Source organism: Polyodon spathula, chromosome 40, assembly GCF_017654505.1.
Source record: "Polyodon spathula isolate WHYD16114869_AA chromosome 40, ASM1765450v1, whole genome shotgun sequence".
Taxonomy (NCBI): Eukaryota; Metazoa; Chordata; class Actinopteri; order Acipenseriformes; family Polyodontidae; genus Polyodon; species Polyodon spathula.
In genome coordinates this window covers 1-25,000 of record NC_054573.1, presented here as the reverse complement: position 1 = coordinate 25,000, position 25,000 = coordinate 1, and the positions used below count along the sequence as shown (strand labels likewise).

Genomic DNA, 25,000 nt, shown 5'->3' with positions numbered 1-25,000 from the left:
TCCCTCTGCCTGCTTCCCAGCCCTTGCAGATCAAGTCCGTCGTGGCCCCCGAGCACGTGAAGGGCTACATCTACATCGAGTCGTACAAGCAGACCCACGTCAAGGCTGCCATCGAGGGCGTGGGGAACCTGCGCATGGGCTTTTGGAACCAGCAGATGGTCCCCATCAAGGAGATGACGGACGTCCTGAAGGTGGTCAAAGAGGTGACCAACCTGAAGCCCAAGTCCTGGGTCCGGCTCAAGAGGGGCCTGTACAAGGACGACATCGCTCAGGTGAGCTCGGCTGTGCCATTACCTGAAGAAGATCGATCGATCAAACACAAGTTTTGCATCGTGTCTCCAAGTCTTTTTGGCTGTAACCGTACACTAAGGTTAACACCTATACTTGGCCTTGCATATTTTTGACAAATGTTTAAACTCTTCCGAGATTTCCCCCCGATTTTTGGTTTTTAAATGCTTTGTTCTGTGTTTGCTTCGTTAGGTTGACTATGTTGAACCGAGTCAGAATACAATATCTCTGAAAATGATTCCCAGAATCGATTACGACCGAATCAAAGCTCGCATGAGCCTGGTAAGTGCAAATCCGAAATCTTTTTATTTGATTGTTTTTTTTTTTGCAATTGCCTGTGTACAGAGCCTTGTTTTAAATATATTACAGAAAGACTGGTTCGCCAAGAGAAAGAAGTTTAAGAGACCACCGCAAAGGCTTTTCAACGATGAAAAGATCAGGTACTGAGAGGATAGAGAATTCTTTAATACTTCATTCAGTTGCGAGTCAATGGAGTTGTTTCGCTTTTCAAGGCTTGTTTAGTTTTTTTTTTTCCCCAAGCTGATTTTTGAAGCTATTTACCTTGTAGATATGTGTGTGTGTGTGTGTGTATATATATATATATATATATATATATATATATATATATATATATATATATATATATAAATTTTAAACACTTGCTGGTATTAATTGTTTTCAAAAATGCGGTGATGTCAACACTGCGCATCGTTTGACAAGCGCTTCGCCTAGAGGCCTCTCTCGATGCCCTCAACATCCCATGTCGTTTTCAGGTCCCTGGGCGGTGATGTCACCACTGACGGAGACTTCTTGATTTTTGAAGGAAATCGCTACAGCCGAAAGGGCTTCCTGTTCAAGAGCTTTGCCATGTCAGCTGTTGTAAGCCAATCCGTTTTGCCTCTCTCCTAGCTACCTAGCTCGCTAGCTGTTACAGATTGTGGGTAGAATATTATCTGTCTGTTTGTCTATTTTTTTATTTACTAACATGTTTATTAAAATATTTTTATGCAAGACCCCTGTTCAGACTTGTAGATCTCTTGATCCGCCCCTCTTGCTCTGCTCTGGACTTGCCTGACCTCAGCACCGCATTACTGTACTAATGTCTTTTGTAGATATAACTTGCTGTAACCCTTACTCATTCTAGTTGTATTTTAGTAGTATTATTATTTGCACTTAATGTAAACTATACCATATTTAAATATTAATCTTGCATTGTAACTCGGTACTGCCCTGTAACACAAATTAAAATAGGTGATAATAATGTTGAGCTGAGGGTCTGGCAGTCCAGTGTGTTTGAGGTTTTTGAAACGCGCGATATATGTGTCGGTGCAGATCACAGAAGGAGTGAAACCTACTCTCTCCGAACTGGAGAAGTTTGAAGACCAGCCAGAGGGTATTGACCTGGAAGTGGTGACAGAAATGACGGGTAACTTTGTTTAAACAAAAAAATAAAACCGCCAAGCTTTTCCAAGGTGTACATCGAAACACATAACAACAGATACAGAAAAACAGATGTATACATGTTAAGAAATGTTTTTCTTGTGGGGGGTTGGGGTATCTGAATAAGGGACTGGGTGTTTGTAGCTCACTTGTATTGAGAGAGGGGGGAAAACAAATGAATTACTGATATTAAATTCTTTGTGGTCTGGGAAGAACCAGTGACCATGAAAAGCTCAAACTGCATTTAATAATAATAATAATAATAATAATAATAAATAATAATATAATGTGTGTGTCTTCAATACAGATTGTTGTAATTTGAAAAAAGAATTAATTTTCAGAACTGCATTAAGAAAAAAAGTTTTCAGTACAGATTGCTGTGCTTCGTTGATTGATTTTTTTTTTATTTTTTATTTTTTTGTGATTTTCAGGTAAAGAGCGCGCGCACAACCTGCAGGCTGGAGACAACGTGGAGGTGTGCGAGGGCGAGCTCATCCACCTGCAGGGCAAGATCCTGAGCGTGGACGGGAACAAGATCACCATCATGCCCAAACACGAGGACCTCAAGGTACCCCTGAGTAGCGGCTTGATACCAGGATGTTCCCGGCTCAGCCACTGACTCGCTGTGTGTGTTTGACCATGAGCAAGTCACTTAACCTCCTTGTGCTCCGACCTTCGACCGTAAAACAAACACGGTCCTATTGGAAGTGACTCTGCAGCAGCAGTTGTTGGTGCTTAGTTCACCCCCTAGTCTCAAGTTGCTTTGTCTGCTAAATGACTAATTAATAACAGTGAACAAGAGGCACTGTCAGTTACTTTACCTTCCCTAACAGTACAGACACAAAGTAATTGGGTTAAAACTACAAATTCAAAGACACTCTTGATAAGTCTACTGATCGATCACTACAGCACACCAGAGCTCAGGGCTTCCCAGCCCCGGTCCTGGTTTTCATTCCAACCGAGCTCTCAGTTACTGAACTACACCCTTCATTGAACTGATAACTTGCTTAATTAGACCTTTTTAATTGTTCTCTGCTCCTAAAAAAAAGTTGAAGTTCATGTTACTTCTAAAATGTTCTAGCTAACTTGAAATCTGCAACTGTTTTAAGAGCTGAAAACAAGTCAAAAGGTCTAATTAAGCAAATTATTGTTCAATAAAGGGTCTTGATAAATAACTGAGAGCTTGGTTGGAATGAAAACCAGCAGCCACAGGGGATCCCCAGGACTAGGGTTGGGGAAACTCTGCCATAGCTACCAAATTCTTGAAATATATGAATAGAAACAATTCATATAAATGTATAATCCATCTTCTTCATTGTAACTTTTTCCTGTTAACAAAATAGTTTTGATATTGTTCTACAACACCAGGCATGGATGGAAGACTCCTGTTACACTGCAGTCTGATCCATTCCTGGCTTCACTGTGAGTTTAATAAGACACACCTGAGCTTGTTGCCTAGACACTGTTGGCTGATCAAGCTCGTAGTAAAACCTGGAATGGGTGAAACTGCTCTGCCACCGACGTATTGTCTCGTGACCGCGGTGTGACCTGGTGCTTCACCCTCTCTCTGCAGGACCCCCTGGAGTTCCCAGCTCAGGAGCTGCGGAAGTACTTCAAGATGGGGGACCACGTGAAGGTGATCGCGGGGCGCTACGAGGGGGACACCGGGCTCATCGTCAGGGTGGAGGAGAATTTCGTCATCCTCTTCTCTGACCTCACCATGCACGAGGTGAGTCTCGAGGGGGGCCCCCAGGACTGCTGGCTCTCTTTCTCTCTCTCTCTATATCTAGCACTCTCTCTCGCTCTCTATCTAGCTCTCTCTGTCTCGCTCTCAATATCTCTTATTTAGCTCACAAGCTATATCATGAAGAAAAAGTCATTGATATGATGGGTGTGCAACACTGAAGCAGGACCAGGCCTTCACCTGTCTGTCTCTCTGTTTTGCTGATTTTTCCGTGCAGTTGAAGGTGCTTCCCAGGGACCTGCAGCTCTGCACCGAGACAGCGTCGGGGGTGGACGCAGGGGGGCAGCACGAGTGGGGGGAGCTGGTCCAGCTGGACCCGCAGACTGTGGGGGTGATCGTGCGCCTGGAGAGGGAGACCTTCCAGGTACGAATCCCTTTTTTTTTTTTTTTTTTTTGTTCTACATTTAGCAGTACTGCATGAACCGGTATTACTGGGAGCTCTCTACTGAAATCGGGTGCTGACAGTAAGGAAGAAGAGGAACGAAGCAGCCACTTGGGTTTGTGGTGGTCGCTGCTTTTCTTGGGGTCTGTGGAGAACAGCGATCCACACAAACTCAAGCAGCTGTTTCTTCACTTGGAATGGAGAAATCAGCCTGATCGACACCCAGGACCCCCACCTGCGGAGAGCTAAAACTTACAAAGCAAACTAAAAATGAAGAGAAATGACCTCTGCGGCCGATTTGACCTTTCGGAGTTTAATATAAAACCACAGCACTAGCGGGAAACTGGTGGGAGGGGGTGTTTTGAAAACTGCGCACAGCTCTCGCTGCTAACAGAATGGCTTTGTCTGTTTTGGTCCGTCCGCAGGTACTGAACATGCATGGCAAGGTGATCACAGTGAGGCACCAGGCGGTGACGAGGAGGAAGGATAACCGATTTGCCGTCGCTCTGGACTCGGAGCAGAACAACATTCACGTGAAGGACATTGTGAAGGTCATCGACGGGCCGCACTCGGTAAAGAGCCCTGCCAGGGCATGGTTCGAGATCAGCTGCACGTTATTCGCCAGCACGGGATTGCTGTGGGCTCCAAAGCTGATCACTTATGCCCAAGAGAAAAAATAAGAATTTGCATGTCCAGTAAAATATTTATTATTCTGGCATTTCTGAGAGCCTTTTTTTTTTTTTTTTTTTTTTTTTTTTTTTTTGGAACATGTTGTAAACAAACAAACGATGTATAGACTGCAACGATACTCTGTATAGCTGTGTTGATGAACGCAATGCATCATCAGTCTGTGTGTGTGTTTGTTGCTCCAGGGGCACGAGGGGGAGATCAGGCACTTGTTCCGCGGTTTTGCCTTCCTGCACTGCAAGAAGCTGGTGGAGAACGGAGGCATGTTTGTCTGCAAGACACGCCACGTTGTGCTGGCTGGAGGCTCTAAGGTAAGCAACGCTCCTGTAGGGAGGGAATTGTGGTAACTATATTATTTATCGTAATGAGTCAGACAATTCTGCTTTTGATCGAGAATTCCAATTGCTCGGTTTATTAATTTAATAAAAGGTTATTCTTACCAGATTTCACATCCAGTACATATTTACATTTGATTGCATTCATTGGTTCTTCAAGGTACAGAAGCATCACAATTATTGCAACGCGTTTTTCTAGACGAGAAATGGTCTAGCCAAAATAGTAATTAGCCATTTTACCTTCAACTGGGAATGCCCACTCAGACAGGTTCAGTGGAGGTAATTCTTCCAGTCAAGACCAGGGCAGATTCAACTTGATACCCTGTACAGTCTCCTACAGATCTGTGTTTCAATACAGCACTTCACAGACGTGGAATGGAATTTTACTGTAAGGGACCTGTACTCCCACCTTCCAATAGGAAACCCTTTTTTCCCTCATAGCCGTGGATTCCTTTTAACCCCTTGGATTCTTTCCAATATTCCGAACACGTGCTTTTACACACAGAAGCATTATTAAATGTTCAAACTACGCCTTGCACTGGCTTCCATTGTAGGAAAAAGGCATTATCCAGTTGTTTTAAAAAAATAAAAAAATAATAAAAATAAAAAGCAGTGATTTTTTTTTTTTTTTTTTTTTTTTTTTTTTTTTTTCTCAACCTTTGGTGGAGTTCACCTCAAGTAAAATTGGTCGTCCCTGGTGGTCGGAACCAGCTGAACCGACAAACATTTGTGACAATGCAAACTGGGCAGATATCTGGTACATCGTTCCAGGTGCTGAAAGTTAGGACGTTGTCCTCTAAAATTTTTTTTGCTCGACAGATTTTCAAACAACTGGGACGGGACAGGCCTCGATCAACAACGCGGAGTGGCTTCTTTGCTTCCCCATCATTTTAATGGAGTGTTGTGGAATCATAGTCTTAAAGGACCACTGCCAGTGCATACCAGGCATGCCTGTCATTGGCCAGTACTGGTACACGTTCCATGTGTTGCACGTTTCAAGTTAGCTAGAACGTTTTCCACTGAACTCTGCCACTGTTTTAAGAGCCGAAAACAATTAACCAGCAGACACGAGGTCCCCAGGACCAGGGTTGAACGCTTTTGCTTGTATTTGCTGATCAGGTTTGTGTGTATCTTTTGCAGCCCAGAGATGTAACAAATTTCACAGTGGGAGGGTTCGCCCCCATGAGCCCCCGAATCACCAGTCCGATGCACCCCAGTGGAGGAGGAGGTGGGTAACCCCGCTTCAGATTAGGGGTGTAAAGGAGTAAATAGTGAGGTTGCTACAACTGTTTAAATAATGTACCTGTGATTATATATTTTTTTCATTAACATCCTGACTACTTTTTTTTACACTTACAACTTTAAAGTCTGTTTCAAAGCTCTTTTCAAAATGTCTGCTCTAGTGCACGGATAGCGTCAGGGTTATTGCCCACATTGTCAAACCTGCAAGTGCATGTGTTATGTTTTTTTTTTCTTTCTTTCGCCTCTAAATCGCTCTTCCTGCGGTGCTTTAGAGGACAGATCTCAAATCCCAGAGCACTAGAGTGGACATTTTAAAAAGAGCTTCAAAACAGACTTCTAACGTTACAAGTGTAAAAAGTTGTCAAGATGTTAACAAGAAAAGGAAAATGACAGGCAGGTTATTTAAACAGCTGTAGCAACGCGTGGGGATGTGGAATGCTATTTTTCTTTACTCTCTTAAGACTTGATGTAGTGCAAGACTTGGTCTACCTAGTGTTACCTTTTAGTAAAGCAATCTGAGATGGGTGCTAATCAGCGGATTTTAGATTTTAACCATTAGCCAAGTGTTAAAACCTTTAGAATTTTGCATGATCACTTAGTCAAAAATATTCAGGCCAAAAATAGGTGTTGTCAGCCTTAGTGTTTGCATAGTAGAAAGTGTAATGTGAATTTTATATATAATGCATTAATATACAACATTAACCCTAACCGATAATTTAAGCACAGTGCAGAAAGCAGGACCAGGGGACACAGTTGGAAATGAAGACAGACTTAGGACAGAGGTTAGGAGAGATAAGAAATCGGTTACCTAGAGTTCCTTGACGATCAGTCTTGACAAAGTTCTGTGATCGATCAGCTGCTCGTAACCAGAGGATGGGTCATTTGTCAGTGTTTGTTAATTATTTTGTTCTTGTGCTCCTAAATGATTGATTTTAAATGCGTTTTCCTGTTTGTTTGTTAGGCCAACAGCAAAGAGGCGGGCAAGGGGGTGGGGGAGGAGGAATGGGGCGTGGCCGAGGAAGGAGAGACAACGACTTGATTGGACAGACTGTTAGAATTTCACAGGGGCCATACAAAGGTAAGAGGGCTTCCCAAAATCTCCGAATGCATGCATTGCATAGCGTCTCGGAGTGACGGAATTTGTTTGCGTTCTAAATTTGGAGTTTAAAACCCAATGTTAAACGTTCCGAATATTTCATTTAACCAGCTGCTTGGGTTTGTAGCTTTTCTTAAGACTCTGCTCGCGCAAAACCCAGGCAGCTGTCTCTTCCCTCGTTCCAGTCTGAATGGTAAATTAGCCTGATCGACAGCGACGACGCTCGCCTCATTTGTCAGCAGTTTGATCTGAATAATCCGTTTTGAGCAGCTGTACTTATTTGAACACCTCCCTGTTGTTGTTGTTTTTTTTTTTTGGCCAGGCTACATCGGGGTGGTGAAAGATGCCACAGAGTCGACTGCTCGCGTGGAGCTGCACTCCACCTGCCAGACCATCTCTGTGGATCGACAGCGGCTCACCACGGTGTAAGTAGCGATCTTGCAACTTGTGTGCACGCTACCGCTGCTGGGAGCTGAAAATCGATCGCATCGACAGTCTTTTTAAATCTCTGCCGTCAGCTGATGTCTGATTATCTCTCCGCAGGGGGGCGAAGAGACATGGAGGAATGACCTCAACGCATGGGCGGACCCCCATGTATGGCTCCCAGACCCCCATGTACGGGACAGGATCCCGAACACCCATGTATGGCTCTCAGACGCCCCTGCACGATGGTAAGAGGGCAGAGAGAGGGAGGAGGGAGGGAGGGGGAGGTTAAATTATTGCCTATAAACAATCCCAGAAAGTTGGCTTGAACGGGGGGCAGTGAAACCAGCCCGAATGTTTCAGAACGTCGAGGGAGACTCCACTAGTGTGCAGCTTGCTTGCCTTGCCTTGTCCTGGCTGTTTGCCGACCCTTTGTTATTTATTTATTTATTTATTTATTTATTTATTTTTTGTGGTGTTTTTGTTAAAAAAGTGTCGTCCCCTACGGCCTGCGGGGTGATTGCGAGAGTCTGGGGCAACGTGCTACCCTCGGCGCTGAGGTCCGTCTCGCCGCGAACCCCTAGTGGGGTATAGGGTAGTGGGGGGAGGTCCATGATACGAAGCCGTGGTTATTGTCCCCTGAAAGCGAGGAGGGTGTGGAACATACAGCTTTAGTTAGCAGGAATCAGATCTCTAAAGCCTTGGCCAAAAGTTTAGCTTCACCTAGACTTTTAGGATTGAGACATCTCCTAACTCTTGGAGACAAAAAAAAAAAATAAATATATATATATATATATATATATATATATATTCAGCAGGTTGCATTCCACTTTATGAAGTCAAATGTGTTAACTCAAAGTGTGATTCCTGTAACTGATGAAGAACAAGTGCAATTCTTTGTATCTTTGTATCCCCGATCACGCCCCTGTAATTTATCTGCTGTTTTTGGGGGGGATGCTCAGGGCGGAAGAGGATTTCGAGTACGGGTACGACGATGAGCCCTCGCCCTCCCCGCAAGGGTACGGGGGGACCCCTAACCCGCAGACCCCAGGGTACCCCGAAGTACCGTCTCCACAGGTCAACCCCCAGTACAACCCCCAGACGCCAGGAACCCCAGCAATGTGAGTCACTATCACTGCACTGCAGCACAGTCTAGCCCAGAGAGACTCCCATTGCACAGAAGTTTGATCCATTCCTGATTTCACCCAGTTTTTAATAAGACGCACCTGAGCTTGTTGTCTATACACACTGTGGCTAATCCAGCTCGTAGTAAAACCTGGGAGGGGTGAAACTGCTGTGCAACAGGAGTCTTATTCCCATCATTGCTGTAACACAGAAAATGAATAAACGTAACATAGTTGCAGGAGGGTTAATTAGTGTTGAAAGAAGATGCACTATTGAAAATTAAACCTACATCCTTTTTTTTAACACAATTGTTCAGGTTTAATTTATTAAAACGGAGTTTTCTGTTTGTCAATTACTACTTCATGAAGTATTGATTTATCCTGTGGGATGCTGATTCTCCTTGGGTCGAGTGAGCTGTGCGCTGGTTTTGAATTTTCAGCATCGTATTCAGGTCCTAGTATACTGGGAGCGGTTCAGCTTGTGGTTATTACATTTCAGACAATATTCCAGGACATTGTTTATTTCTGTGTTGTTATTTATAAATCTTATTTTTTTTCTCCTCCTGTTCCGTATACAACAATCTTCTTTAGTGGGTTTTTTTTTTTTTTTAATATCATTTTTAATGTTTTGTAATTCTTTATTCCAGGTACAGCACAGACCAGTACTCTCCCTATGCTGCCCCATCTCCTCAGGGCTCCTACCAGCCCAGCCCCAGTCCTCAGAGCTTCCACCAGGTGGCGCCAAGTCCCGTCGGTTACCAGAACACCCATTCTCCAGCCAGCTACCACCCCACCCCCTCGCCCATGGCATACCAGGTAACTAACTCCGCTCCGACCACACGACTGGGTCTCTGTTAGGTTATAACCTGGGATTTTCTGTTTCACAAGTGAGAAATGCGTCAATAGTAAAGATCTAATTTACAGGTGTTTTTGTTTTTTTTTCTGTGGAACTAAATGGGCTTTTAAAATCTTAAGTTCTTAGCTTTTTTTTTTCATTTAAATGCAGAAGCGACCCCTCTTAATGTAAACACAGCTATGCATAACGATTGTAACAGTGTGTCCAAATGATTAACCCTTAGCAGTCCATTTATTCTGCACTTGCCAGGTGCGTAAGGTCTGATTTATCTTCACATGCACTGTTTATTTTACACTCGCTGTTTTTCAGAGTAGAACAAGTTTTAAAAAGGACACTCAGTACTGCATCTCCAGCCAAGCCCCACCCCTTGTTCTCTGTATTTTTCACATACCTCTTCATAGTTGTGCGCACTGATAAATCCTCTCCTGATCACTCACGGTTTTATCACCGAACTCCTCAGTAATGCGATCCAAGTCATTATTTTATTGCTGTAACATCTCAAAAAGCTCTGCAGATGTCTGTGATGATATTTGAGCGCTGGATGCAGAAGCAGCTCTCTCCTTTGTTTGAGTCCGTGTTATCTCGGTGGTGCAGGGGTTATGTGTATTGCTCAGATACTCCCCCGTTTTTTTCGGCTCCTATCGGTCTGCCTTGGCCATTGAAAGCTTTTTCCGGAGTAAAAACGACTAGAGACCTGTGCTTGACGTCTTTTTGATGAGGGTCCGACATCGGACTGGAAAGGGAAAATTGTAATGTCGGACCTGGTCCAGGATCGCAAATGTTTGATGGTAGTTTTTTATGTTGAAAGCCCACTTAAGTGATCTTAAATATCGGAGTCAGGTCTTGACACAATCTGTTGCCCCACTACCTCACCCCAGGCCAGCCCAAGCCCCAGCCCAGTGGGTTACAGCCCGATGACCCCCGGAGCGCCCTCTCCTGGCGGGTACAACCCTCACACCCCCGGCTCCAGCATCGACCAGAGCTCCTGTGACTGGGTGACCACGGATATCCTGGTGCTGGTTCGAGACACCTTCCCGGACAGCCAGGTGGTGGGAGCAACTGGGGTTATACGCAGTGTCTCGGTCAGTATACGTTTACATGTTGCATTTCACTCTATCTAAAACTGCTGTTGTCTTTTTAGAAGTCTGCTGTCTGTATTACAGGGATGAAAATAGGTTTCCTATTGCATAGCAGTTTCACCCATTCTGGGTTTTGTTTCAAGATTTCTTAGTGTGTACAGCTGTTGCCAAAAGTTTTGCATCACACTATAGAATGAACTGATTTTGCTTCATGAGGTCGAATGAAGCCTGCTGAATAATGGCTTATTCATTTACATACTGCTTTGTAGTTTTCCACAAAAACTACAAAGAAGTTTGGCCTTAGCTGTATGTTCCCAGCTCAGGTGTGTCTTACTAAACCTACAGTAATAACAATAGTCTTTATTTTTATATAGCGCCTTTCATAGTGGACCACCATCACAAAGCGCTTTACAAGATACGAGACTAGGGTGTGTGAGCTATGCATCAGCTGCAGAGTCACTTGCAACAACGTCTCACCCCAAAGACGCAGCACAAGGAGGTGAAGTGACCTGCTCAGGGTCACACACAGCGAGTGAGCTGGGATTTGAACTGGGGACCCCCTGGTTACAAGCCAGTTTCTCTAACCACTGGACCACACAGCTTTGTATAAAACCAGGAATGGATCAAACTGCTTTGCAGTGGGAGCCTCGTTATCGTCTCTTCTGGCATGGTGTATATCAAGCGCATGGAGGAGAGGACTTTATCATTTTTGTTTTCTCTTCTGCAGGGTGGCATGTGCTCAGTGTTTCTACAGGGCACTGACAAAGTCGTCAGCATCTCCAGCGAACATCTTGAACCGCTAACGCCAACCAAAAACGACAAGGTATTATTATTATTATTATTATTATTATTTATTTATTTATTTATTTGGCAGGCGACTTGCAGGTGTCACAGGGCAGTGCAATATTACAATGCATGTTTAATATTTAAGTAGTTTACAGTAAAGGTAAATAATACCAAAGTACAATATGAACTAGGAAGCAACAAGTAAGGATCCCAGCAAGTTATGGCTACAATTACCTGTTAGCAGTGCAATGACGGTGCATCAGCTGAGGATCCAGTAATGTGGTGCTGAGGTCAGGAGAGGCCAGAGCATTAAAGAGCCTAGTCGGGCTCAACAGCGCCCAGTTACACAGCTCTGGTTTAGACCTTTCCAGTAGATGGCCATGTCTTTCGAGCTGGTGTTATTTTTTTTTCACTGCGCAGGTGAAGGTGATTTTGGGAGAGGACCGTGAAGCCACTGGCATCCTGTTGAGTATCGATGGGGAGGATGGTATTGTGAGGATGGAGCTGGATGAGCTGTTGAAAATCCTGAACCTTCGATTCCTGGGCAAGCTGGAAGTGTGACCTGCCTGCCTGCCTCCCTCCCCTCCTCCTCACTCGCATCCCTCCCTCACCTCCCCTCCGCACCACACGCCAGATCTCCAGGAACAGGAAGCAGCTTCCACTGAAACAAGAACACAATGTCAAAACTCAAGTCTTTTTTTTTTTTTTTTTAATTGTCATGCAACACCACCACCAAAAAAAAAAAAAAAAACACACAAACAAAATAATTTTAATATTCTTTTGTTTTTCGGGGAGTGTTCTGGAATTAGGCAGCAGGTTAGCAACCCGCCCTACATTTTAGTGCAGTTATTGTGATATTTTTTTTGTCTAGGTTTTTATCATTAAATTCCAGGTTTCAATAAAACGTCATTACTATTAAAAAAAAGAAATGCAGGGTTTCATTTTTTATCGATTAATATGACAGTGTTGAATTTGACACTAAACTACACCACTCTACAGTGATGCAGCATGACTGGTAGAGTGTAGAACACCCCATCCTTCTGAAATGTTATTTTTAAGCATCATTCTCACGCCTACAGAGAGGCTGTTGTTGCAGAAGGCTATATCGTTTGCTTTCTATTGCTGCTTTTCTGTTTGTTAATCACAGAAAGGTCTAGCGCTCATCAGCAACCAGTGAGGTGCATAGTAACAGATGCATTCACAGAGTAAAAGGCAGACAGCAGTCTCCCAGACAAAGCAAAGACATCGTTTCAGCTTTACAACACAAGACAATGACGTTTCGACAGCCAAGTCTTCCTCTTTTGGTGTCTGTAAAAGCGACTCTGTGGCAGAAACATCAAGAGCTGTTTTATCTTCTAGTTTTTAAAAGTGGAATTCAAACCCAGTACGTTCCAGCCTACCTAAAAACCCAACGAGTCAGTCCGATCTCTAAGTACGGTCTTGTTCTGCCCTGGCACACTTCGCACCCCCTTGAGAAAGCATTCAAGAAGCAGGCCGCTTTATATGAGGCACTGTCCTTTCGGTAGCCGATGCTTTCCCGCAGAAATGAATGGAGTTTTTACGACAGAGTGCCCTTTGATCCCGGTGGCTTTCTCGTGGGATCGGGTCCTCCTCCTCCTGCTGCTCTTCTCACTTTGGGAAGGCACGCTTCCCTTCTCTTCCCCAGCGCTGGGAAAACAGACACCTTCGCTGGAGGTATACAGGAAGAGGGGGAGCTGCACCCCAATTTGATTTTAGGGCCATGCCGTAAAGAGGAACACAAAGTTACACCCCTGCAAAATGTAGTTAACAGTCCAGCTAAAGGGTATTTCAACTGCTGTGGAAGCTCCTGATCAATCTTTAACAGACAGACATGGAAACATGAGGAGGACAGGTGCTGTTTAGTTGAGTCCTGAACTCTAGCCTTGTTTGAACACGCTCCATCGTCCAGTTAAAACGCTCCCTAGTGCTGGATTTAGAAATGCTGAAAGAGACGCAATGAGTTGAACGGTAAACATTTCCACTCAGTCTTGATCAACAGAGCAGTATATACCGTGCATTTCAACTAGAAGTCTTTCCATTTATTCAGTGAGGTCGTTGAAGAGACTTCTAGTCAGAGCGTCTGTGGCAGAGTTTATTCAGCTGCTTTTAGTATTGCTTCGCATGTTCTCTTGTTTATCGGTCTGCATTTTGAAATGGATTAAGATGCATGTAAAGTAAAATCTTCCCTTCTGAATAGGGGACCGTGACTATAACCGTTGGTTACACGACTGGAAAACGCACTGAAGCCCTAATGAGAGACGAACACAGTCACTTCAGCGCACCCACCCTCTTAAACTCTAATATCTATCTAACACATTTTAAAGGATATGTCTGCAACGTTATCTTGAAGAAAAAGAGCAGCACACAGACTAAAACGCTCCACGATTCCAAGAGCTTCAAGTCCACAAATTGCTCGAACCCTTGAAATCAACACAAAACTACCTTAAAATAAAGACCCTGTGAACACAGACACACTCCACACCGCCTTGAGGAAAGCGTGTCCCATTATCAACAGAGAGCAGTCAGGAAGTGTGCCTTTAGTTACTATTGAAGTCATGAAAAGACATCACACCTCATAGCAACGTATCCACTGCAGGGCAATCCTAAACTCACACAGGTACGGAACTGCAACAAAGGGAAGCGCGGCTTTAGGCTTTGATGTGACACAGTGCTGGGGTCCGCACGGGTCTCCAGGCACACTCCAGCTATACAACATCAACACGTGTTACAGCTGAAGACGTGAGAAGAGATCGCACCTGAGAACAGGATCACACACCGGGAAGCGTGGCTGCAGTGTTACACAACCACGCACCAGGCAGCAATAGAAACTCGTTAGCATTCATTTCAGATTGAAGTCATTTGTTTACCTATAGGATTCTATCTATCTATCTATCTATCTATCTATCTATCTATCTATCTATCTATCTATATCACACGGTGTATTAATTAGCCTGCTGAATGCATCAAATATATAATAATAATGCAATTAAAGGCACATTGTATCCATACTGGTATGTGTAAAATATGCTTGATAAACGTATCTAAGAGAAATGACAAAAACAAAACAAGAAATATGCATTTTATAATATGTTAATAAACAGAACATCGCATTAGATTACATTTGTAATAATAATAATAATAATAATAATAATAATAATATTTTAAAATATAACACTTTGCATTGTTCCTCACTATCTTGCAAAGAGCTTTGTGGTGGTGGTCCGCTATGAAAGGCGCTATAGTATAAAATAAAGCTTGATTGATTGATAATAATAATACACTTTACATACGGTACCTCAAAGCAAACCACACCTGAAGTGTTTTTTTTTTTTGTAAAACTCAACGATACATAATGCGTTTGACAAAGATGCTCCGTAAGTCTGTGGACAGACACGGCTGTTATTATAAGAGATATTATAAGAGTTATTATAATTTATAATCTAATAAGCAACAAACGCCTTTGCGGCATCTGCCTTCAAACAACATGGCCGCTTCGGGCTTCACGGGAAAGTCACGGTGATGGACCCCCCCCACGGCTCCTCCCCGTTTCCCTCCGTGGATTCGCTGATTAATTTGACGTCAAAGACTTCTCGGCCCCTGATTGATCCCTTTATCCGTCATCGCTGGCGCCTCCGTCCAATCGCCGCGCTTCGTCCTTTTCCACGCAGTGTAGTGCGCCCGATCTGACCCTCAGTCAAGATGTCGGCGCTGTATGTGTTCCCCATGTGTGTCCGAGCGAGCCGGGGCTTCCTCCGGTTCAGAACCGGCTCCGGGACGGGTACGGGCTCCGGGGCGCCGGCCTGGATTCGGGCGCTTTCCTCGGAGAAGTCCAGTGGCAGCGGCGGGTTAGCGCAGTCTATCCTTCAAGAACGGCTGCTGCAAAAGCAGGGTGAGGTCAGTAAGAAGTCTTAAATGACACCAAGCTGTCATCAGTGTGCACGAAGCTCTGCAGCAAACACCCAAACCGACTGCCCTGCCTGTCTAGCGAGCTTCAGATCGGGTGATACCGGCTGCCCTGCCTGTCTAGCGAGCTTCATATCGGGTGATACCGGCTGCCCTGCCTGTCTAGCGAGCTTCATATCGGGTGATACCGGCTGCCCTGCCTGTCTAGCGAGCTTCATATCGGGTGATACCGGCTGCCCTGCCTGTCTAGCGAGCTTCAGATCGGGTGATACCGGCTGCCCTGCCTGTCTAGCGAGCTTCATATCGGGTGATACCGGCTGCCCTGCCTGTCTAGCGAGCTTCAGATCGGGTGATACCGGCTGCCCTGCCTGTCTAGCGAGCTTCATATCGGGTGATACCGGCTGCCCTGCCTGTCTAGCGAGCGTGTGTGTGTGTTTTTTTTTTTTTTTTTTTTTTACTGTAATATGGTATGAATTGTACTTTTCGTTTTCCAGCAACTTCATAATTAAAGAATATTAGTTTCTGTTTTGAAATAATATTCGACAACGAAAAATCCGTGCGCTCTAGAGGTTGTTAAAACCTACTTTTCATTGAGAAACTATATAAAATAGGCAGTCAATGAAAACATGATTTAAATCAATGCTTTTTTTAAATGATTTAATCTGTGATTTTAAATTGATTTGATTTAAATCAGCCAACCCTGTGTCATAATAGAAGCATGCATCGCTTTGAGTCTTGTGATACAAGCCCTGAAGGACAACATAGGTCATTGTAGCTCACCACACACGTCTTGAATGAAGACTGTATGTTTTAGACTTTGGTACAGATATGTACTTTGCCTCTCCCGTTATGTTTTCCTCATCAAGTAGCCAACTGGGACGATCGCATGTAGCGTGATGCAGGATGGAAATAAGACTCCCGTTGCATAGCAGTTTGCTCTGTTTCAGGTTTTACTATGAGTTTAGTAAGAGCCAACCGAGTTTGTTACCTCTGCACATGCTGTGGCTAATCAAGCTCACAGTAAAACCTGGAATGGATGAGAGCTTTGCAGTAGGAGTCTGATTCCCATCTGTGCAGGCTTTGGATAAGATTCCCTTTGTGTTCTGTAGTAGAAGCCAGTGCAGTCAAAGTGTAATTAAACTGATGATGCGATGAACCGTTTCTGAGCACAGAACTTCTGCTTCAATCTTGAATTCATTTCTTTGCTTGAGTACTAAGCATTTAAGCTCACAGAAGTGTGGTTTCCGGGTGTGAGAGAAGCATTCAGTAAGCACTAACCCTTAAGTGTCTTACTTTCACACCTGATGCAGATTTTATCGTGAGATTAGCATGTTAAGATGAGGAAACGCAAAGCTCCTTTGTCAGGAACAGTGGCTTGAAACCTGCTTCCAGGAGAGCTAGTTTGAGGTTTGCTGTATCAAACCCCCAAGTCTCCCCTGGTGTGCTGCGCAGTGGCCTGAAAAACCCAGTCTCCTGAAACCAAGTCCCAAGCCACAGAGGGGCATGGCGTTCCCTCTGCTTTCCACCCCAAATTGAAAGTCCATCTCCTTTGTGCCTTCTCTCAGGGGAAGCCCCCTCCTGACTCGGACGGGACAGGGGAGCCCCGAGATTCGGAACATGGACAGCAGCAGGGAGGGGGCGACGAAAAGAAAGGGAGCCAGAACACGGCCTACGCCAAGAAGATGGTGCTCAGGCTGGCAGGGGTGCTGGGGGTGGGCACTGCTGTCGGCGTGGTCTGTGTATTTGGTAAGAGCGCACTCTGGAAACAAGACTCCTATTGCATAGCAGCTTCACCCCCATTCAAGGTTTTACTAAGAGCTTGCCTGACCTCGGCACCTCATTACTGGACTATCCTTGCACTATGGCACAGCTGATGTGTCACTGTAGATCTAACTTGTTGTAATCCTAGTATTCTAGTAATATTATTATTTGCACTGACTGTAAACTATGCTGTATTTAAATATGAATCTTGCATTGTAACCCTGTACTGCCCTATAACACCTGCAAGTTGCTGCCAAATTAATAACAGGTAATAAGCTCAGGTGTGTCCTGATTAAACTCCTAACAAACCAGGAATGGATCAAACTGCTTTGCAATGGGAGTCTTATTTCCATCTCTGCACACGACAGTATCAGTCATGTTGCCAGAAATACTAAAACAAACATTTATAGCGAAGACTAGCCTCGCTAGTTTTGCATATTTTAATGATTCTGTTTTTTGTCTCCCTTCTTTTTAATAGGCAGCCATTCAGTAGACGAACAAGGAAATAAGGTATATATATTTTTTTTTAGTAAATGTTTAAAGGGGAGGTGACATCACTGCACGAGAGCATGCTGTTTATCTGGAGTGTGCTTGGAGTCCTGTGTGAACCCCAGCACTGTGATAATATTCATATATAAAAAACAATCTGAAATGAATGCTAACGAGTTTCTATTGCTGCCTGGTGCGTGGTTGTGTAACACTGCAGCCACGCTTCCCGGTGTGTGATCCTGTTCTCAGGTGCGATCTCTTCTCACGTCTTCAGCAGTAACACGTGTTGATGTTGTATAGCTGGAGTGTGCCTGGAGACCCGTGCGGACCCCAGCACTGTGTCACATCAAAGCCTAAAGCCGCGCTTCCCTTTGTTGCAGTTCTGTACCTGTGTGAGTTTAGGATTGCCCTGCAGTGGATGCGTTGCTATGAGGTGCGATCTCTTCTCACGAATTCAATAGTAACTAAAGGCACACTTCCTGACTGCTCGTCAGGAGTCAAATAGTAACGTCTCTCTGTTGATAATGGCACACGCTTTCCTCAAGGCGGTGTGGAGTGTGTCTGTGTCAACAGGGTCTTTATTTTAAGGTAGTTTTGTGTTGATTTCAAGGGTTCGAGCAATTTGTGGACTTGAAGCTCTTGGAATCGTGGAGCGTTTTAGTCTGTGTGCTGCTCTTTTTCTTCAAGATAACGTTGCAGACATATCCTTTAAAATGTGTTAGATATTAGAGTTTAAGAGGGTGGGTGCGCTGAAGTGACCGTGTTCGTCTCTCATTAGGGCTTCAGTGCGTTTTCCAGTCGTGTAACCAACGGTTATAGTCACGGTCCCCTATTCAGAAGGGAAGATTTTACTTTACATGCATCTTAATGCATTTCAAAATGCAGACCGATAAACAAGAGAACATGCGAAGCAATACTAAAAGCAGCTGAATAAACTCTGCCACAGACGCTCTGACTAGAAGTCTCTTCAACGACCTTACTGAATAAATGGAAAGACTTCTAGTTGAAATGCACGGTATATACTGCTCTGTTGATCAAGACTGAGTGGAAATGTTTACCGTTCAATTCATTGCGTCTCTTTCAGCATTTCTAAATCCAGCACTAGGGAGCGTTTTAACTGGACAATGGAGCGTGTTCAAACAAGGCTAGAGTTCAGGACTCAACTAAACAGCACCTGTCCTCCTCATGTTTCCATGTCTGTCTGTTAAAGATTGATCAGGAGCTTCCACAGCAGTTGAAATACCCTTTAGCTGGACTGTTAACTACATTTTGCAGGGGTGTAACTTTGTGTTCCTCTTTACGGCATGGCCCTAAAATCAAATTGGGGTGCAGCTCCCCCTCTTCCTGTATACCTCCAGCGAAGGTGTCTGTTTTCCCAGCGCTGGGGAAGAGAAGGGAAGCGTGCCTTCCCAAAGTGAGAAGAGCAGCAGCAGCAGGAGGAGGAGGAGGAGGACCCGATCCCACGAGAAAGCCACCGGGATCAAAGGGCACTCTGTCGTAAAAACTCCATTCGTTTCTGCGGGAAAGCATCGGCTACCGAAAGGACAGTGCCTCGTATAAAGTGGCCTGCCTCTTGAATGCTTTCTCAAGGGGGTGCGAAGTGTGCCAGGGCAGAACAAGACCGTACTTGGAGAGTGCCGTCTGCCTTTTACTCTGTGAATGCATCTGTTACTATGCACCTTACTGGTTGCTGATGAGCGCTAGACCTTTCTGTGATTAACAAACAGTGTGCCAGAGGTGAGGATGAGACCAAAACCTAGGTCCTGTTGCAAGTGTCTCTGGAGCAGCAGAAGCAACAGTTGTTGATGCATGGCAATGCAAAAGCATCTGCTAAATAACTCAATATTAAATAACATGAATGAATCTCCCCCCCCCTCTCTCCTCCTCCTCCTCTTGGCTCCAGTGCTGAGGTGAGTGCTGCTCCCATGGTTTCTGGAGTGTGCCTGTGGTCCTGCTCATAAAGTTTTACAGAGGGGCTGCTTCAATCAGCTTTAGCGTGCCAAAGCCCTCTCTGTCTCTGCTCTGTACGAACCCAGAACCCAGGACCTGGAACTGGGTTGGAAATCGAAGGTCAAAAGCCTTGCCCGACACCTGCAGGGCTGGTAGCTCGCGATAGCCAGTTAAGCCAGCAGATTTCTGTCTGCCTGTCTGCAGCGTGATCTCCTGATGCTGTCGCAGTTTATTACGGGTCTCGCTTCCTGCCTGTGCAGTGTGTCTCAGGTGTGGCGCTGCACCCCAGAGCACCCCCGACACACGCTGGTAAAGAGAGGTGAGGGGCTGCTCTTGTTCCAGGATCAAAGGGCGCTCTGGCTGCCTGTCATAAAAATGAATTTCTCTGGGAAAACATCAGGCGACGAAAGAACAGTGTGTCGTGTACAGCTACGGCTGAAACTGTTAAGAACATAAGAATGTTTACAAACGAGAGGAGGCCATTCGGCCCATCTTGCTCGTTTGGTTGTTAGTAGCTTATTGATCCCAAAATCTCATCAAGCAGCTTCTTGAAGGATCCCAGGGTGTCAGCTTCAACAACATTACTGGGGCGTTGATTCCAGACCCTCACAATTCTCTGTTGCATCTCCCGCAGTATAGAATGAACTCATTTTGCATCATAAAGTCGAATGAAACTTGCTGAACAATGTTAATTTGCACACCGCTTTGTAGCTTTCCCATTGACTTAGCGAAAACCTGACAGATTGGAAAATGGGACTTTTTATGGCTGAGACTTTTGCGATATCATTTTGTAGATTTATTTGATTACCTGATGTGAAATAAAATAGCTAAGTTATGTTTATATATAACAAATAGTTTATGGATATATTTTATTTATTTATTTTTATTATCTCAATCATAAAATTCTAGGTGATGCAAAACCTTTGGCCACAGCTGACGTTCATTTATATTAAAGAACCTCTCTGATGCATCCTGTATATGTTAAATCTCACAGTCAATATGAAGACGTGGGAGGTCTGCAGGTCTTGTGATCAAAGGGAAGTTTTACTGGCCCTCGTAAAAACTGAAACCTCTCTCGCTGCTGGATGGGAGATTGGAGAGGGGAAGGGAGTGAGTACAGGATGTCAGAGAGCTGCTTCACCATTGGCTCGTGCATTCAGGCACATGGCTGTATATGGAAGAGCCTTGCTGTCTATGAGAGCGCAGTTACACCATCTCTGAATCCGCAAGGTGATCACGGCTGTAGAGGAGTTTAGCCAGCCAGCTGCTCCCAGCCTACCTCCCCACCCCAGTAACAACACCACTGTAGTGTGTCTCTATAATGAAGCAGGCAATGGCTTTGAAATGTGACCAGAACCTGAGATGGTCCAAATGCAAGCTGGGGTGAGGTCCAGTTCAGGGCTGTATCAGAACTGATATCAGGAGATAGGGGTGAGGGGGGTTATCAAAGGGAGCGTGGCTGCTTGCACAGGTAAAAGGTGTCCGTCTTCCACAAGGGAGTTTAACGCCTCACACAGAAGCTGGTGAGGTGTTAATAGGAACGCTCCAGTTTGCCCGCAGACCCTGGTCTGGTTTCAGTGGATTACAAAACACCCGGAGAGAACAGGACCTGCCCCACACACACTTGGGCTGGTAGTCTTCTGAACCGGGTTGCACTGGGAATCGGTTATCGTGCTGCAATTGGACCTGCTGAGCCCAGCGCTCATCCGGATCCTACAGAACCACTCCGGAACCTCGCTTTCACTCGGATCGTACAATCCATCGCCGCCCCGCCATCCTCCTTTGGCTTTTTGGCGTCGGTCCGGTTTCTCCTCCTACAAACGGATTTTGTTTTGACTTTTTTTTTTTTGTTGTTGTTGGTTTTTTTTACGCTGGGATTTTACAAAACCGCTTCCAAGACCTGGCATTGGGATTCTGTCAAACTTGGATTTGTAACCGGATTGCACAGGATTACTCCAGACTCTGCGTTTGCACCGAGGTTCTGTCAGTCCTGCTTGGCTAATAAAAGGAACAGCTCGCATCTTCTTTCACTCCGACCGGTCGTCAAAACTCCCACCTTCATTTTTCCTTCTTCTTTTTTCCGCTGTGCTTCTGTGGAAACCTTTCCTTGGGTTTGTTGACTGACCTGGTTTCCCTGTCTTTCTTTCCAAAGCTTTTTTTTGGTTCCCCCCGGGAAGCTGCCCCAAAAGACCCTGTCCTTTTTGCTGTTAATCTCTGGGTTGCAATCCTGCAGCATCCTGAACCCTCAGGTGTTCCCCTGCGTTCACCTGCGGAGCGAGGATCACAGAGGGGTGTGAAGTGTGCACAGTACAGTATGCAGCTCCAGATGACTTACCATGCAGAGTGAAGAGGCATCTGCCTGGGTTTGTGCTGATCGCTGCTTTTCTGAGACTCTGTGGAGGAGAACAGCGACCCACACAAACCCAGGCGGCTGTTTCTGCTTCACTCCTTCACTCTGAATGGTAGATCGGCCCGATGTGTTTGCGTAGCTCGGAGGTTGGATATCATTTTTATATTGAATTGCTTGCTGTGGAGCTGCTGGATCTTGGCACAGTCAGGCTGTGTTAATTTTGAGATTCTGAGTGATCTGCTACGTTTATTCCAAGGGGTTTCATTTGGGGGTTTACCACTGCCCAAATTTCAGGGTGCAATTAACAGAGCTTCGTTAAAAGATCGTTGAAGCATCATGCAAGGTGTATAAGGTGTGAAACTCAGGTGACCGCGGTGTGTCTAGAGTCCAGGGGTGGAGAGGGAGGGAGAGAGAGGAGGGGTGTCTTTGATATGATGTGTTTAGTATACAGGGATGAAAATAAGACTGCACAGCAATGTTACCCAGTCCAGGTTTTAATACCAGCCCCAGTGTGTCTAGGTAACAAGCTCAGGTGTGTCTTCTTATTAAACTCCTAGTGAAACCAGGACTGGATCAGACTAATAATAATATGTTAATGATAATATATTAATGTTTATAATACAGTAATAGGGGACAGAAGGAATATGTGTTTGTAATGTAGTGATTATCTTTTACCAGCAGGGGGTGTATTGAGTCCGCTTTGGAAATTGATCCATAGACAGATAAATATGTACACAATTTATTAAGAGACACTGAAATGCAATTTTAAATAATCTCTAAGTGAAGTCCTGTTGCAGCAGAGTCCTGTTAGTTGCAGAGCGCTTGTGCCGACTGTAACGGTTTTATGCAATCAGCCAGCTACTGCAGTTATCAGTAATATATACAGTGCGAGTTTTTATTCGGGGTAAATGCATAAAACTGAGGCACGCGGAATGTGCAATTTACAGGAGTGTACTGCATGGGCATTTCTATAGGAAATATGTTTTACGGTTTTAACGTTAACAGCATTATGCAATTAGCATGCACTTAAAACTGAACGAGTTTCATCTGCAACAAGTGATTTTATACTGAGCAGGCAAAGTAAATCTAACATCTGAAGCGATTCTATAGAAATATGCGATCGCAGCTGCCAACCGGCATGATGCCACTGCGCAACCGCCATCTTAGTAAAGGGAAGGACTCGCACATTATCAGTAAATCTGAGGGAACAGAATGCCTGCAGACAGGGGGAAAACAAAAAAAAAAAATAGAAAATCCTATAATTTAAAAACGTACCTTTTTTTTCTTACCTCAAGATTGCTCTGAGCAGAAACGTACGCTCTGTATCATTTATTAGGTGATGTAATGTTCCGCTTTGTCCGCAAGAGGGTGGTGTTGCTCCAGTACAAAACTTGATCCTGAACAGATACCAAGTGCTGTGCGTGATCACGCTCGCCATGTAAATTCGAGGCTTTAGTTTAATGTAATGTGTACATTTCGCCACAAGAGGGAGTTAGTCGTCCAGTTTTAGAGTTTAGCTTTGCGATTTAATTGGTAGCTTATTTATATATTTTGTTATTATTTTGCTAAAGTCTTAGGGTTACAAGGCAACTTGCAAGCTAAAATAAAAGGACTTGTCAAACTGTTTTCAGATAAATTAATTTGAAATAATAAATTAAAAAAAAAGGTAGCCTAGGATATTGACAGATTTTTGTTCGTGTGTGTGACGGACATTGTGTTTGAAATATACTGGAGCCGAGAAAATAGCGTGTGCATAAAATAAAATAAACTGTTTGTTAAAGGTGCATGATCTTAATGTAAATATTTAATTGCATAACTAAAAAATGTGTTTGTGTTGTCATGTGCCACCATGGCCACTAGAGGGAGCAGTGAGACCGGATTGAACGCGACTCTCCCTCTGCAGCGTTGTGTATTGGGCAGAACACACCGTGCACTCGCTAGCCTCCCTGCTGTTTCACTTTCTTATGAAAGGACAGGAATCTTTCCTTTCAGTAATTACTGTATAGAGTAGCTCTGGTTTGAGCGTGTCAGTACCTCTTAGCAATCCTAAGCTGAATTGTATATGTCAAGTAGAACTGACCATCTCCTTAGCACTGACTTATCAATAAATGTTAATAAAACCGAAAAGAACCCTGGTAAACTATTTCCAAACGTCATGAAAAAGGTACAGGACATCAGTTTAAAAAACAATAAAGGCTATCAAAGTGTAACTCTGCAGCAGCTTGCTGTTTAGGGCCCCCCCATTTTCAAAAGGTTCCCACGCTTGGACAGGATTGCACCATGTGTGTGTGTTTCGGGATCCCGTCCTGTCCCGGTCCCCTCTGGCTATCCCCCATTCATTCCCGACACCCCCAGCTGTGTGTGGGACCCGCTGCAAGGCAGATGCCGCTGACTGTTCATCTGCTTGGCGAAGAATCAGGCTTGGAATTGTGCTCTGCTGCCGAGGAACAAGGGAACACAGCTTGTGGGGGCATATTACAAAAATGAACAGGAAAAAAAACCAAAATAATAATGCACTTGACCACCAGACTGACCTCTCTCTCTCTCACTCTCTCTTCCCCCCTCTCTCCCTCTCCCCTTTGCAGATTCCAGATGAGTTTGATCAAGGTAAGTTTAATGTTTTATGATAATATTACATTATAGTGGTGCACCCACATTGCTAAAAAAACTTTCCACCCAGAATGACTCCGGGAAACTGCCTCATTGTGAAATAGCGAAGGGAGCGTTGGACTAATCCCTTTCGTCTACCCCGATCCCTTTCATCTTGACGTGCTGCAGACTGTAAATTTATGTTTCAGCTCTCCCCAAACATTTGCTTAAAGTTTACAAGCCTCACCCCTCCCATTGTTGTTATTATAATAATATTATTATTATTATTATTATTATTATTATTATTGCAGTTGCCTCCTCCCCTCCTCTCACTCTCTCTCCTCTCTTGCTGTCTCTCGCTGTCCTCCATCTCTCTCCTCTCTTCTCTCGCTCGCTCTCGCTCTCCCCCTCTCTCTCGCTCTCCCCCCCTATCTCTCTCCTCATGACTCTGGGGG

At 44.6% G+C, this 25,000-nt stretch overlaps 2 protein-coding genes across 2 annotated transcripts in view; both read left to right on the top strand.

Annotated features, from left to right (window-relative positions):
• Positions 1–12,407, top strand: part of LOC121304931 (transcription elongation factor SPT5-like) — a 13,057-nt gene extending 650 nt beyond the window's left edge. Inside the window, 19 exon segments of the mRNA XM_041236369.1 lie at positions 21–272; positions 481–570; positions 658–728; positions 1,062–1,167; positions 1,621–1,714; positions 2,160–2,296; positions 3,302–3,457; positions 3,690–3,836; positions 4,280–4,426; positions 4,727–4,852; positions 6,017–6,104; positions 7,080–7,196; positions 7,537–7,639; positions 7,758–8,003; positions 8,600–8,758; positions 9,409–9,577; positions 10,496–10,699; positions 11,424–11,519; positions 11,903–12,407. Coding sequence (XP_041092303.1) covers positions 21–272; positions 481–570; positions 658–728; positions 1,062–1,167; positions 1,621–1,714; positions 2,160–2,296; positions 3,302–3,457; positions 3,690–3,836; positions 4,280–4,426; positions 4,727–4,852; positions 6,017–6,104; positions 7,080–7,196; positions 7,537–7,639; positions 7,758–8,003; positions 8,600–8,758; positions 9,409–9,577; positions 10,496–10,699; positions 11,424–11,519; positions 11,903–12,043 — 2,649 coding nt within the window. The 3' untranslated portion in view covers positions 12,044–12,407.
• A 2,489-nt stretch (positions 12,408–14,896) lies between these two features.
• LOC121304818 (mitochondrial import inner membrane translocase subunit TIM50-like) lies at positions 14,897–24,836 on the top strand. The gene is made up of 4 exons (XM_041236221.1): positions 14,897–15,397; positions 16,972–17,152; positions 17,646–17,677; positions 24,542–24,836. The coding sequence occupies exons 1-4, from the start codon at positions 15,203–15,205 to the stop codon at positions 24,581–24,583; spliced, it is 450 nt and encodes a 149-aa protein (XP_041092155.1). The 5' UTR covers positions 14,897–15,202; the 3' UTR covers positions 24,584–24,836.
• The last annotated feature ends 164 nt before the right edge of the window (positions 24,837–25,000 follow it).

What these genes read in the sequence shown, in the direction of transcription:
- LOC121304818 (XM_041236221.1), top strand. Translation starts at nt 15,203, where the DNA reads ATGTCGGCGCTGTATGTGTTCCCCATGTGTGTCCGAGCGAGCCGGGGC. An exon ending in TGCTGCAAAAGCAGGGTGAG is followed by an intron (nt 15,398 to 16,971) that starts GTCAGTAAGAAG and finishes GCCTTCTCTCAG; the next exon opens with GGGAAGCCCCCTCCTGACTC. An exon ending in TAGACGAACAAGGAAATAAG is followed by an intron (nt 17,678 to 24,541) that starts GTATATATATTT and finishes TCCCCTTTGCAG; the next exon opens with ATTCCAGATGAGTTTGATCA.